This window comes from Gadus chalcogrammus, chromosome 1 (genome assembly GCF_026213295.1).
Source record: "Gadus chalcogrammus isolate NIFS_2021 chromosome 1, NIFS_Gcha_1.0, whole genome shotgun sequence".
NCBI lineage: Eukaryota > Metazoa > Chordata > Actinopteri > Gadiformes > Gadidae > Gadus > Gadus chalcogrammus.
Window position 1 is genome coordinate 17,066,878 of NC_079412.1, and position 12,886 is coordinate 17,079,763.

A 12,886-nucleotide genomic window follows, 5' to 3' on the forward strand; every position below is an offset into this window, starting at 1 on the left:
AGGATAGCCTATAGTTCATACGTGCTGAATTATTGTCTTATGTATATTTTGTTTTGTGTACATTTTGCCTATATGTAAGGATTTCAGTCGTTTTGCCTCATCCACGTTTCCAATACAGCCCATGAAGATAATAACTACTACCTGTATGTATGATTGTATGATCTGCATTACTCATAATCAAAGTTTTTAATCAACGCTGATGCGCCCTACGTCACAAACGAATCAAGGCGTGGTGTACCAGCGCTCAGCGTATGCAAAGTAACCATACACAATTGCCCTTACACCTACACCTTTTTAATCGTTAAATCAAGACAACAAACCACAGGAGTTAAAATCACTTTTCCAACTGTTCGGACGATTTCGCCATTATACCGAGAATCATGATCTCCGTGGAAGTGGGTGGGCCCCAGAGCTGGGTGCTCGATGCGCAGTGGAGAATGGCTGCTTGTCGGTCCTGTTATGACTGCGAGGTCCAGTTTCAATCACTGGCGTCAGACAGGCGCAGGACCCCCTAACTTAAACCCTTCACCCATTTTAATATTTCGTATTTAATTATGAATCGGATAACTATACTCTCAGTGAACGTCGAGGGCTGATCCCTTAACAACGTTTCACGATATTGAAATAAAATGTTACAACGGATGGTGTTGATACACGTCATTTTTTGAGACTCGCTCGGGATTGGACACAATATTTTGCGGATGGAGGATTTAACTAATATGCATGTAATGGATAGTAGTGATCAACTTTAAAGTTTGCGTCGGTAGGCGTTGATCGGACCCGGGTCGGTTTGACGCGGTTAACGTCGAAACATTGATCCGCCGTCGACGATCTGCCCTCTTCAGAGCTCTGCGAATATGATGATGTCATCGACGCCACTTTTTCCTGAAGTTATGGCGGAGCGCAACTTTCTAACTCGTTCTGGTGAGTAGGATCACAGGCCCGCAGCCTATTTACAGCTTTTATACGGGTTTCGGGGTCTCTGTAACGCACACAAATGTTAAAAGCCATCCACTTCTAACGAGTTACTCTTGGTCGAATTGATTTTTAATGTCCTCCCGTTTCCTTAAATCGATGCTAAACGGAGTAGAAAGGGATGATTGTGAAGTTCGCTGCAGGGGCCTACAGACCATTCCACGTATTGTGCATTTTAACAACCTCCTCGTTTTGATCGTCAAATAATTACATGAGTTGTTACGTAAGTACTTCTCATGCATGTTTTTCCCCCATGCTCGTTGCTAAAAGTGAGTATCCGTGGACCTGCTTGTTCTATTGTCAAAGGTGCGAGTATTTTACAATATGCCTAGCTGACTGGCTGACATTGATCTCACATACATTTATGACTTTGAAGACCATAAACAAGATTGTTACAGCGGTCTTGAAGGGCCGTGGACGCCCCTCTCGTTTTTGTTAACCGAGTAGTTAAAGAATATCAAGGACGAGAGCAACAAGGAACGAAATCACTGGCTGGCCTATACAATTTTTTGCCTTCTCTTCATTTTTTTTGTTCTGTGATGTTAACAGCAAACGAACAACCCCATCGACTGCGAGCTAATGTGAGCAGATAGAATAAGTACAGGACTTATGTGGTAGTTTATGGCAGTAAATGAGCCCTTGAGTAGGGGAACGGATTATTGTGCATAATGCATATTGAGAATGCAAAGCTATGCGAAATGGGCAGGCGGAGAGACAGCACAACACACCGGAGCCTATTTAGACTGTATTTATGTTGGCAACAGTGGGCTGATATTAAGTTTGTAATGTTTGGGACAACTGTTGAATTGTAAAATATAAGTGGCTGTTCACCTCTCACTGTTTATTTTAAATAAAGATGTGCTTTATTCAGAGTTTGCCCTAGTAGCTATCCTATTTAACGTTCAACTGCCGTGTGCAATAGTCATAGCCAGTGATACTATGATGAGTCATGTAAAAATCTTCATTGGTTGCCTGTGTCAAAGGGTTTGTTGAAACCCTGCTGCAAATATATCCCGGCTGACCTCTGTGATCAGGAGTAGAACACAGACTCGAGATATAAACAAACATTACAAATGCTTATCATTTATGTATTACTTAACTAACAAGAACGTCAACATTGTTCCAAAATGACTTTTTTTTTTATACTAATACTGAGGAGGTGATTTTGCGTGTGTTTGTGTGTGTGTGTGTGTTTCAGACTATTAAGAGCACTCTTCTCGCTAATGGAGCACCTTCAGTGCGCGTGGAAGACCCTGAGCAACGGCTTTGGAATGAAGGACTCTGTGTTCGAGGGCCCCTGCCATTCCCCTACCATGGTCCAAGGCTTCCCCTACCAGCGCCGCTCCTCAGACGACGGCAAGATGCCTGACTCAAAGGCCAGCAGCACAATCCGCGTGTACCTCCCCAACCAGCAGCGCACCGTGGTGAGAGGTCGGGCCTTGGCTTGGCGCCCTAGCTAGCCGCGCTAAAGACCCCGGGCCAGGGTATTATTAAGGCTGTCTTGATTGCGCACAACGTGATTTGAAACGGCACCGTGCGCTATGCCGCGCTTGTCACCATGGTGCTGACTGAGTGTGTGTTTGTGTTTCTCTCAGGTAAACGTGCGACCAGGTCTAACCCTGCACAGCTGCCTCATCAAGGCTCTGAAGGTGCGCGGGTTGCAGCCGGAGTGCTGTGCCGTCTTCAGACTGCACCCGGGCCAGAGGAAGTGAGGCCCGCAAAGGCACAATGCATTTTGCTTTTATTAGAGTGGTGGCCTTCCCATGTTGACCATGAATTGTTTTTCTCATTTTCAAGTAAAAAATTCCGGATGGATTGGAATACCGACTCCACATCGCTGATCGGGGAAGAGCTGCTGGTGGAAGTTTTGGATCACGTTCCTCTCACCACGCACAATTTTGTGAGTGCCTCCTGAAAACAAACGCATCAATAAACTCTTAATAATTGTACATATAACGGTACGCTTAAGATATCTTTCACAATATGTTTTCTTCCATTTCTAGGTTAGAAAAACATTTCTCAAGTTGGCCTTCTGTGACATTTGCCAGAAGTTTCTTTTGAATGGTTTCCGTTGCCAAACGTGTGGCTACAAATTCCATGAGCATTGTAGCACCAAAGTTCCTACAATGTGTGTGGACTGGAGCAATATCAGACAACTCCTGTAAGTGTGATGTTAATGCACCTGTTTAGTCATTAGATGCACACATTATCAATACATTTGGTTTGGTTTCATCCTATTGGAGTATACCTTAATCTGTAAAATAGTGAGTGAAAGACGCATTTGGGACTTGACCATGAGTATTATTAGCATTTACAGTATTCTGCGTGCCTAGTTTCTAATGTCTATCCCAATTACTTTTATCACCAGTAAACGGTTTAAATAGGCGGTAATGGTCTGATAACCTTGGTATTTTGCTTTATTCACTTCCGGATTACGTGTACCGCTTTGCATTCTTGCACTGAGAATGGAATACTCAAGGCTGTGTTTTGCAAGCAACCTTTAGGAGTGGAAACTAGCCTCTGTCTGTGATATGTCCTGAAATTATTCCTTTCCATCTGCAAATTAAAGCTAGGGTATGCAATTTGGAGAAACCAGCCGGATTAAACAAGTGTTTGAAAGTAACTCATCAAAAAGCTTTGTGAAAAATATATGACTAGCTCGCTAGCTTTAGCAATAGCCTTGTCGACGATCCAGTCATGAGCAATTAGGGTGCGGGCAGGAAGCCGGATAGATAGGTAGACAGACAGGTAGACCAATCAATTAAATCAGAAAAAGTATTGGACAGGGTTATAACAGGCCACCAAAGATACTAAATGTTATGCTATTATTTTTCATAGCTTTTGAGTAACTGAGGTTGTGTTTGTCTTCAGGTTGTTCCCAACACCAGGAGAAAGTGGTGGTCCGTCCTTACCCCCACTGACGTCTCGGCGAATGAGAGAGTCCTTGTCTCGTTTTCCCAATAGGTAAGGCAGACTTCAAGAGCCTTGCTCCCATGATCACCTTCTGTGTTAGATCTCTTGGATGGGGGAGACACTTTACTTCAACTACTAGTTGCATACAAAGGTTATGTTGTAAGCAGGAAGTACAAGGAACACCAGAAGCTTAAACATGTGATCCAGTAAGTAAATTAATTCAACCACTTAATGGGGCTGATACTTTGGCCCCTGTGCATGGCAACTTAGGTATTTTTATGCTGTCTAAATTTGTTGTTGTGTGTGTTTTTTCTCCAATTCCCTTTTTGGCTTTATTGGGTCTTACCAGTCAATAGAGGTGATGTAAAGAGGGAGGTGTGTAAATAGTCTGTTGTTTTAGAAACACTTCAAGGAGTTTTTTTTTTGGACAGCCCAATTAGTACCCTTAAAAGTATCAACATGGTGTTGCCAAGGGTTGCAATCTCCAATACTCTTTCTAAACATGGTGGTTTATGGCCAAGTGTACGATATGCTCTCGTAAAGGAGTACGCAATGATTGAATTCGGTGGTTCACCTGAGGGATTCTGAACACTGAACACAAAGTACGGTCCGGTACAATGGTTAATATCCTCGTCCATAAATTCAGTAACATGTTTGATTGTGCTGCAGAGCTTACAATATTAATAAATAAGAATCAGTAAAGTTGGACCAAAAATGTGTTTGTTTGGAGAATTAATGCAGATTTAGTTGGTTGGTGCTTTGTACCATAATTCTAGGCCTACATGTTTATTGGCAAACATCTAAAGCAATAGTATTGTATCAACAAGTCTGCTTAAACGATCAAATGCTCCAGTTCTTGTTTGTTAATATATTTTACATCTCAATTATCAATTGAGATATAAAATATCATGTCTAATCGAACCATACAAACACCCGGTCCCCATTCATCATAAAATGCACTTTCCTTGTCAAAGAACGATGAGTGCGATTTACATTTAAATCCCACGTTACTCCCAAAAGCAAACTGATTAGGAAACCACACAATCTAGTGCAGTGAGGCAGAGAGCTCGTGGCAATATTTGCTCCGTTTCCCATGCTCTGGTCTATGACACAACAGGGTGGTAGTGCAAATACAAAAATGTTTCTCAACCTTGTGTAAGCCTTATCTCTGCTAAAGTTTCCCCCCTCTCCTCTGCCAGCGCTATGCATCGCTACTCTACGCCCCATGCCTTCAACTACACCACGCCGTACCCGCCCACAGTGGGCTCTCTGTCCCAGAGGCAGCGCTCCACCTCCACCCCCAACGTCCACATGGTCAGCACCACCCTTCCCGTCGACAGCAGCATGATTGAGGTAACTACACACGGCCACCCCCACCGACCCATTGACTCCTTCAGGTCCATGCTTCCCAGGCTCAGAACATCCTCCCCCTCCCGCCCCCATGTGTGAGATCAGAATCCCACCCTGTGGCAAACTCGTCAGCCCACCTCTCCTAACCCGTTTGTCTGCTGTCGTTTCTGCAAAGTAACTCCACCTGAATACTGTCCTTCATATTATCTCTTGTTCCCGTGCTTTCAAACCTCTACCCACTTTCAAAAGCTCCTTACAAGCATTTTAGTTTCTTCTACTCTATCTTCTGGATGTTTATGTGTCCCGCTAGCATTATTTCCAAAGTTTCTCCAGAACTTTATCCTCCTGCATGAATTTCGTTAATCCCCCTCTCCCTCTCATAAAAGCCTCCATTTTGCAATTGTCTATTGCTGCTCCTCCCCGTCTTCTTTTTTTTTAAAATATTTTTCTTCTTTATCTCTTCCTTTTCCTTCCTGTCTTTTTTTTAACCGTCCCCTTGTGTGTGGCTCCCCTCATGTGGAGTAGCTAGACTGCCTGATTGCCTCCCCCAGCTCCTGGTGCCATAGATTCTGGCTGAAGAGGAGAGTAGGTATTGTGAAATTCTCCCACTCTTTTGTTGAGGCGGCATCTGAGAGCCCAGACAAGGTTAGGAAGTGGCTTGTCCGTGTGCAGTCTGAATGGCATGCCATGTAAAAAAACACAAACGTGTATCTGTATTTATAACGGCTATTGGTGACATTAGACACAATGGAGTCTTGAGTCTCACTAGATTTAAAAGATTTATGGACTTTTTATGGAAACTAAGTCTCTTCTCTTCTTCGTTTTTTGTTTCCTTCTGTAGGATGCCATGCGGGATCATGATTCTGGTAAGTGTTTGGCCGGCCATTGCACCACTCTGTAATCAACACTAAATCACTTCCTGGCAGCCGCCTTTTCAGAAGCATTAATCCACCAGACACTTATCGGCAGTGTGCAGTCATGCTAAATATTTAAACCTGTGGTCCACAGCCGAGAGCTCTCCCAGTCAGAGCCCCACTGGTTGGGCTCCGGCCCAGCATAGAACCCTGACCCCGGCCCAGCGGGAGCGGGCCACGTCCTTCAACACTCAGGAGAAGAATATCATCGTGAGTCCCTGGAATATCATGTTTGATCATGAGCAGCGCTGCGTCTCGATCATCTCTCCTGGCTTCACTGAAACAACCGTTACAAATCTTTATTTGTCTAAATCACTTGTGTGTGTGTGACCGGGCCTGCCACGAATGTAAACAGTTGAGCACTTTGGTCTTTGTGATGAAGACGTTATTGTGTATAATTGTAGACAAACTCTGTACTGACCGACACACATTGATTTTAAAAAGCCATTAGTGCCCTATTGCCATTGTTTACATTGGTGACTCGAGCGCTCGCACTGAATGCCAGGGGAGAAGGTCGATCAACCCGACCGACGTTGTCCATTAGATCCCTAGAATATTACGTCTGATGATGTATGAATCTGGCAGGACTCTGTGTTTGAGTCCCCTTATATTGCACTCTTTGATTTGACTTCCATTTGTTGGCGGTACATGATGTTTGTCCATCTAACTTCAGTGGGATGGTCTGTCTTGTGCGTGCTGTTGTTCTGCAGAGGCCGAGGGACAAGCGGGACTCGAGCTACTACTGGGAGATCGAGGCCTCCGAGGTCTTCCTGCAGTCCCGCATCGGCTCCGGCTCCTTTGGGACGGTATACAAAGGGAAATGGCACGGTGCGACTCATCTTTATGTGGGAAATGTTTCTGGTCTATTTTATAGAGTCCTTAAGCAGCGTGAGGCTCTCAAAGGGCTTCATGGGCCTACCTTTATAGACACCCCCCTCACTCCAGGTTCTCAGGAAATGTAGAGCTCCACAGACGCCTGGGGAGAAGTGATTTATGCATTCCGTTGTGAAAGCTCTCCATCAATCTTGGGATACGGTCTTGACTTTATGTGACACTCCTTAAACCTGTGTTCATTCCACTGCCATCAGGTGACGTAGCAGTGAAGATCCTGAAGGTGACGGATCCAACACCGGAGCAGTTTCAGGCCTTCCGAAATGAGGTGGCCGTCCTTAGGTAAGGAATACACTGGGTTACCGAACTGGGCTTCAGTGTTTAGATGGAGGTTTGGAAACCGGGCTACAGCGGTAACCAGGTTACGACCAGCTTTCTCGTGGGGTTGTCGAACTGCTCTGATAGACGCAATCATGCCTCAACCCCCCGTTCCTTTTTATCTTCCCGCTTCGAACGCATCCTCTTTTCATTTCCAACCGTAAAGCTCATTGTTTTTGACGGCCTCTACCCCCCCTCTGTTTGCAGGAAGACGCGTCATGTCAACATCCTGTTGTTCATGGGCTACATGACGAAGGACAACCTGGCCATCGTCACGCAGTGGTGCGAGGGCAGCAGCCTGTACAAGCACCTGCACGTCCAGGAGACCAACTACAAGATGTTCCAGCTCATAGACATCGCCCGGCAGACTGCACAGGGCATGGAGTGAGGCCCTCGGCACAGCAGCCATCCATGTTGCACTGATAAACGTGTAAACATAAATGTGCTGATGTGTCTTTAATAATGTATGTTCTGTTCACCCCCCCCCCCCCTTCCTTTGCTCTTAGCTATCTGCATGCAAAGAACATCATTCACCGCGACATGAAGTCCAACAGTATCCTTCCTATTGCTGTGTAATAGATGTGGATGGAAATCAAATGAATGCTATTTATATCTTAGAAATGTAGTCGATTTTGGGGCTGCACCCTAAAATTCGTAAGCTTCAGTATTCAGAGAGTGCTGAGTTGACTCCAAGTCTATCAAAAGCCAACCATTGTTGGCTTTTTTTATAAAGCAAGATATATTCATATACATTTTCTTCACAAATTGTCCAAACATCGTATTGAAAAGGTGACTCTTGAGTTGGCTTGGTAGATTGAGAGTGCAGCCCTAGTAGAATCTTGTTCTCTTGCTGTTTTCTTGCTTTGGTTGTGGTTCCCTGACACCTTCCCTCCCAGACATCTTCCTGCATGAAGGTCTGACGGTGAAGATCGGGGACTTCGGCCTGGCCACGGTGAAGGCCCGGTGGAGCGGGTCCCACCAGGTGGAGCAGCCATCGGGGTCCATACTGTGGATGGTAACGCTACACACTCTTAAATTCCCACTAAATGAAATAGTTAGGTCAGAATTGGGTCCCCAATAGTTGATTAAATTCAGTACCACGGTCTATGCCAATTTCTCATTTTTATTATTCGATGCATGTATTTTTCATATATTGCCCTCAAAGGTTTTTGTGCCTACAACCGGTATACATCTGTATGTTGTAGAGGGATGACGCATGCCTAGACTTGCGTCTATAGTCAACTGTAACTCCTAGCGTTGTGATGGTTGGCATGCTTTGTTTTTTTGATGATTCAAATGTCGAGGCTCAGGAGCTTGCTGTTCGTTGACGACGCTATACCCTAGACGCAACGAGCCCACCCACCTGTTAAAAATCTATTTCCCACCCCGCCCTCCAGTTTTATGTGCAGCAGCCTCACAGTCTGAAGACAGACACAGATCTAGCCTCTATAATAGCCTTATATCTGCTGAGCGAGCTTCCTCACTCAGCAGAGCTTTACTACTCATCTCTTGGGATAGAACCCTCGAACAAATGACTAAATAATAACCAGTACGGTACAATTTGAAATCCTAATGATATTGAAGGAGGGTCATCTTCCTTCCCCCCTCCCCCAGGCCCCCGAGGTGATCCGGATGCAGGACAACAACCCGTACAGCTTCCAGTCAGACGTGTACTCCTACGGTGTGGTTCTGTACGAGCTCATGACGGGAGAACTGCCGTACGCTCTGATAGACCGAGACCAGGTGAGGGCAGAAGCATGGTCCTTCTGGGGTGGAGGGGGGCGTCCATATGCAACCACCGGGGGCACTTGCTGTTGTCTTTTAAACCAAAAAAGACCAGGTGCAGGGACCTGCTCGTTGGTAAGATTCAGCTTTTCGTCCTTGCGTCTTCTATCTCACTTTTTGCTTAAGAACCGCACGGTATGTCATCAGACGAAAAGGCGTGGCTTTTTTTGTTTGTTTAGCATACAGCAGAACTGGAAGGGTGACCCACTTCTTGGACACGTGTCAGGGTTGCGTTCCCAGCCCCCGCTCCCCATGTGGAGCCAGGCTGCCAGGCCCCAATGGAGAGCAGTGGGGGGGGTCGGGTCACAGGCTCCGGGTTGCTGTTAAAACAGGGGGTTGTAGTGCTGGCTCTGGGCCCATCAGCCAATGGCAGCGGTCACCCTGGAGCCACCTGTCTATATTTAGACTCCGTAACCAAACCGTGTGTGTGTGTGTGTGTGTGTGTGTGTGTGTGTGTGGGTGGGTGCTTTTTTATGTAGTTATACGTCCACTCCTCGACCAAACTGGATCACTCCCCCTAAGGACACGTTTAGTTTAACGAGTGTACTGTGGAATCCGTTTTGGCTCAAATCAGTTATTCGGCTTAAATAGGCCATTGACAATAAAGGCTGAAATAAAGTTTGCTGAAACGTTTTTATTCGGTCCTTATGGCACTTTTTGGCTCATTAAATTAAAAAAATATAAATGTTCACGTCTTTATCCACCAAATGATTGCCCAGTACACATAAGCAAATACTCTGTCAAACGTTTTCCACTTGAACACGCGCATACAGGCCCTGGTGTATTCTGTAACCACAGTCCGTCCCCCTCCCAGATCATCTTCATGGTCGGCCGAGGCTACCTGTGCCCTGACCTTAGTAAGCTCTACAAGAGCTGTCCCAAAGCCATGAAGAGACTGGTGGCAGACACCATCAAGAAGCTTAAGGAGGAACGCCCTCTGTTCCCTCAGGTACGCAGTACGACGCACCACACCCGAGCACGTGTTGCACTGGTCTGCTCTGGATTTGTACATCTTTTGTTTATGCTCTGTGACTCCAGATCCTGTCCTCGATCGAGCTGCTGCAGCATGCTCTGCCTAAGATCAACCGCAGTACCTCAGAGCCCTCTCTGCACCGGGCGTCCCACGCCGAGGACATCGACGTCTGCACCCTCACCTCCACCCGCCTGCCGGTCTTCCAGACGCGCCTGTCACCGCTGCATATGCCCCCTTCGTCTTTCTCATACATGTCCAACGAGTTGTAGCATATAGAAACCTGAAGCGGTCCCAAAACGTCCCAACTCTTCCACATAATGCTGCAAAGAAACCAACAGGATACAAGTTACATGAACAAGTGTGTGTGTGTGTGTGTGTGTGTGTGTGTGTGTGTGTGTGTGTGTGTGTGTGTGTGTGTGTGTGTGTGTGTGTGTGTGTGTGTGTGTGTGTGTGTGTGTGTGTGTGTGTGTGTGTGTGTGTGTGTGTGATTGGCTTATAAATGTGGTAGAATTGAAGTCATCACTATGTGTCCAGAGGCTTGCTTACCCGCGGTGGGGGACAGTAGAAGGAAAAGTGTAAATGTGTAAAAAAGAATGTGTGCGCAGAACCTACCTAGAGAAAGAAACTATTTTGACATTGAAGGAAAAGAGAGGAACGGGTGTTTTCTCTCTGACTCTGGGCTGTTTGTGGTTTTAGGTGGGGGGGGGGGGGAGGGGGCTGTGCTTGCGTCTGCTGGCCCAGTTTTCCGATGAAGAGGACGTTTTTGAATGCCTACTTGCCTTTAAAGCCTGAACCTCAACCGCGCACAGTGTCGCCTCACGTGGGGCTCACAAAAATAAGCGGTTGGATGTATTTTTTATTTTTTTTTGCACAATTGGGATTTGGTGTATTTTTTTCTGTTTTTTATTCAGTGTCTTAATCAATCTGATATAGATTTGGGAAATTATATTTGCGCTAAATGCCCTTTTTAAATGCCCTTACCTGTATTTTTTTTTTTTTTCATATTTTGGTTTGAAATGGGGATTGTGGAAGAATATACGCCAATTGAAAGCAAGCGTACATAACTTGAGGAAAACTTTGATTTGCACATTTTAGCTAAAGCGATGTCTGAGCATAGTTTTGCCTGTGGCTCTGTTATAGATGCCGTACGCTTTTTTTAAGCAACCTCATTTTGAGTATCATCATGAGCTGGAGATTTTGGCTGTTGTCTTAAATATTTAAAAAACAAAATATTTGAGAGGATAATCAACTTTTTCATTTTTTTTTTCATGTCTGGTAGGAGATTAAACTTTTTATTTTAAACTTGTCAAAGTTTATTCAATGCTGTTTTAATAAAATTAAGTTAAATTTCTTCGCTAAATTGAGTTGTATGCCGTTTATTTTGAGTGTGTGAGAGCGAGATTCCCATATTGTGACAGTAAACATAACGTCTAATAAGCCACTCGATGGTGCTGCTGCTGCTGCCGTGTTGTTCTCTGGCTGTTGGTGAGTATTCTCCCACATGGAAGAGCAGTGTCTGGGTGAGATGTATGTTGTAGCAGTAGCAACACGGTGTTAACTGACTTGGGAGCCCGGCTCAGACACGCCACCACAGGGTATTCTCTGGAATTCCCACCTCTGGTGTTGCTGTTGGCAAGCCTACCGGAAAACGCCAAGGTTTAAAAAAGAAAAGAAAAAAAAAAGTAAAGTTCGACGTGGTGGAAAAGCTGCATGTTTTAAAATGTCAGTGTTTTAATATTTGTATGCATATATGTTTTGCTTGTGTCAATTATGACCTTTAGCACAGCACAGAGCAGATCCTGTTGAGCTTGGCCTGCAAACTAAACTGCAGATGGGATCTTGGAAAATATTATGCTACTTTCAGGATTAATGTGTTTTAATTTTCCACCTTCGCTTCATGACCGGAAGAAGGCCGTTGGCATAAATATTTATTCTAAATATATATTGTTTGTCGGTTCTGTTTCTGTTTCATAACACGCTGCAGAGATTACAAAAAACAATCAACATTAAACAGCAGTTCAACTTCCCATACAGAAGTGTGATCAATCCCACTTAATCACTAGAGGGTCATCTAAGAATCACTCTTCATGCCTATTTCATGCAAAAATTATGTTGAAGTTTTTATCTAGTGTAAATGTGAGGATGCTTCATAAACAAATGGTCTTAAACCAACCCAAATGGCATTTTAGATTTTTACGATCAAGATATTATAATACAGACACATGCCCTATATTTTCGTGTGTGTGTGTGTGTGTGTGTGTGTGTGTGTGTGTGTGTGTGTGTGTGTGTGTGTGTGTGTGTGTGTTGAGATTTGGCCTGAGCAAAACTTGCAACAGCCGGGCCACCTGCATGGTCTCACAAACATTGTGTATTGTCTATCTATAAATACACAATAGTCGTGTTCAGCTCAATACAATAACCATATTAACTAATCTTATAACGATGCTCAACGTCAACATCAGCATGGTAAATCTAATCAATTCAATTGTAAATAGCGATCTTTGAAAAAAAGAAAAACACGATAGCAGAAAAACACATCACAGTATTCCACAAAGGGGCGCTAGTTATCTTCTGCAACAGCTCGGCTCCCCATCGAGATAATAGTTTAATTCAAGCTTTTCTTTCTGTTTCTCTCCCTGCTATCCGTTTAAAACATAAATATCGAAACAACATCTGTATTGATTGTTGAATGCTAAATTAAACAAAAAAATGGAAAGAGCATTTAACATAACACAGTAAACTTAATGACACAGCTTATATTGCAAAA

The 12,886-nt window shown here is 44.5% G+C and overlaps 1 protein-coding gene across 2 annotated transcripts; it reads left to right on the forward strand.

Annotated features, from left to right (window-relative positions):
- Positions 1-416: 416 nt before the first annotated feature.
- Positions 417-11,826, forward strand: raf1a (Raf-1 proto-oncogene, serine/threonine kinase a). 2 transcript variants are annotated; one of them, XM_056593176.1, is made up of 18 exons: positions 417-924; positions 2,174-2,399; positions 2,571-2,683; positions 2,773-2,875; positions 2,979-3,136; positions 3,847-3,939; positions 5,088-5,241; positions 5,764-5,883; positions 6,080-6,104; positions 6,247-6,362; positions 6,863-6,980; positions 7,241-7,325; positions 7,569-7,745; positions 7,868-7,914; positions 8,258-8,376; positions 8,976-9,104; positions 9,961-10,095; positions 10,185-11,826. In XM_056593176.1, the coding sequence occupies exons 2-18, from the start codon at positions 2,199-2,201 to the stop codon at positions 10,386-10,388; spliced, it is 2,097 nt and encodes a 698-aa protein (XP_056449151.1). In that variant the 5' UTR covers positions 417-924; positions 2,174-2,198; the 3' UTR covers positions 10,389-11,826. The 2 variants fall into 2 exon arrangements, with proteins under 2 accessions (XP_056449151.1, XP_056449161.1); XM_056593186.1 differs by lacking the exon at positions 5,764-5,883 and having other exon boundaries at positions 419-924; positions 10,185-11,824.
- Positions 11,827-12,886: the final 1,060 nt, after the last annotated feature.

Excerpts from the sequence above, each read along its gene's own strand:
- raf1a (XM_056593176.1), top strand. The coding sequence starts at position 2,199 with ATGGAGCACCTTCAGTGCGCGTGGAAGACCCTGAGCAACGGCTTTGGA. Across the intron at positions 2,400-2,570 it reads CCAACCAGCAGCGCACCGTG|GTAAACGTGCGACCAGGTCT; the intron begins GTGAGAGGTCGG and ends TGTTTCTCTCAG. Across the intron at positions 7,915-8,257 it reads CCGCGACATGAAGTCCAACA|ACATCTTCCTGCATGAAGGT; the intron begins GTATCCTTCCTA and ends CTTCCCTCCCAG.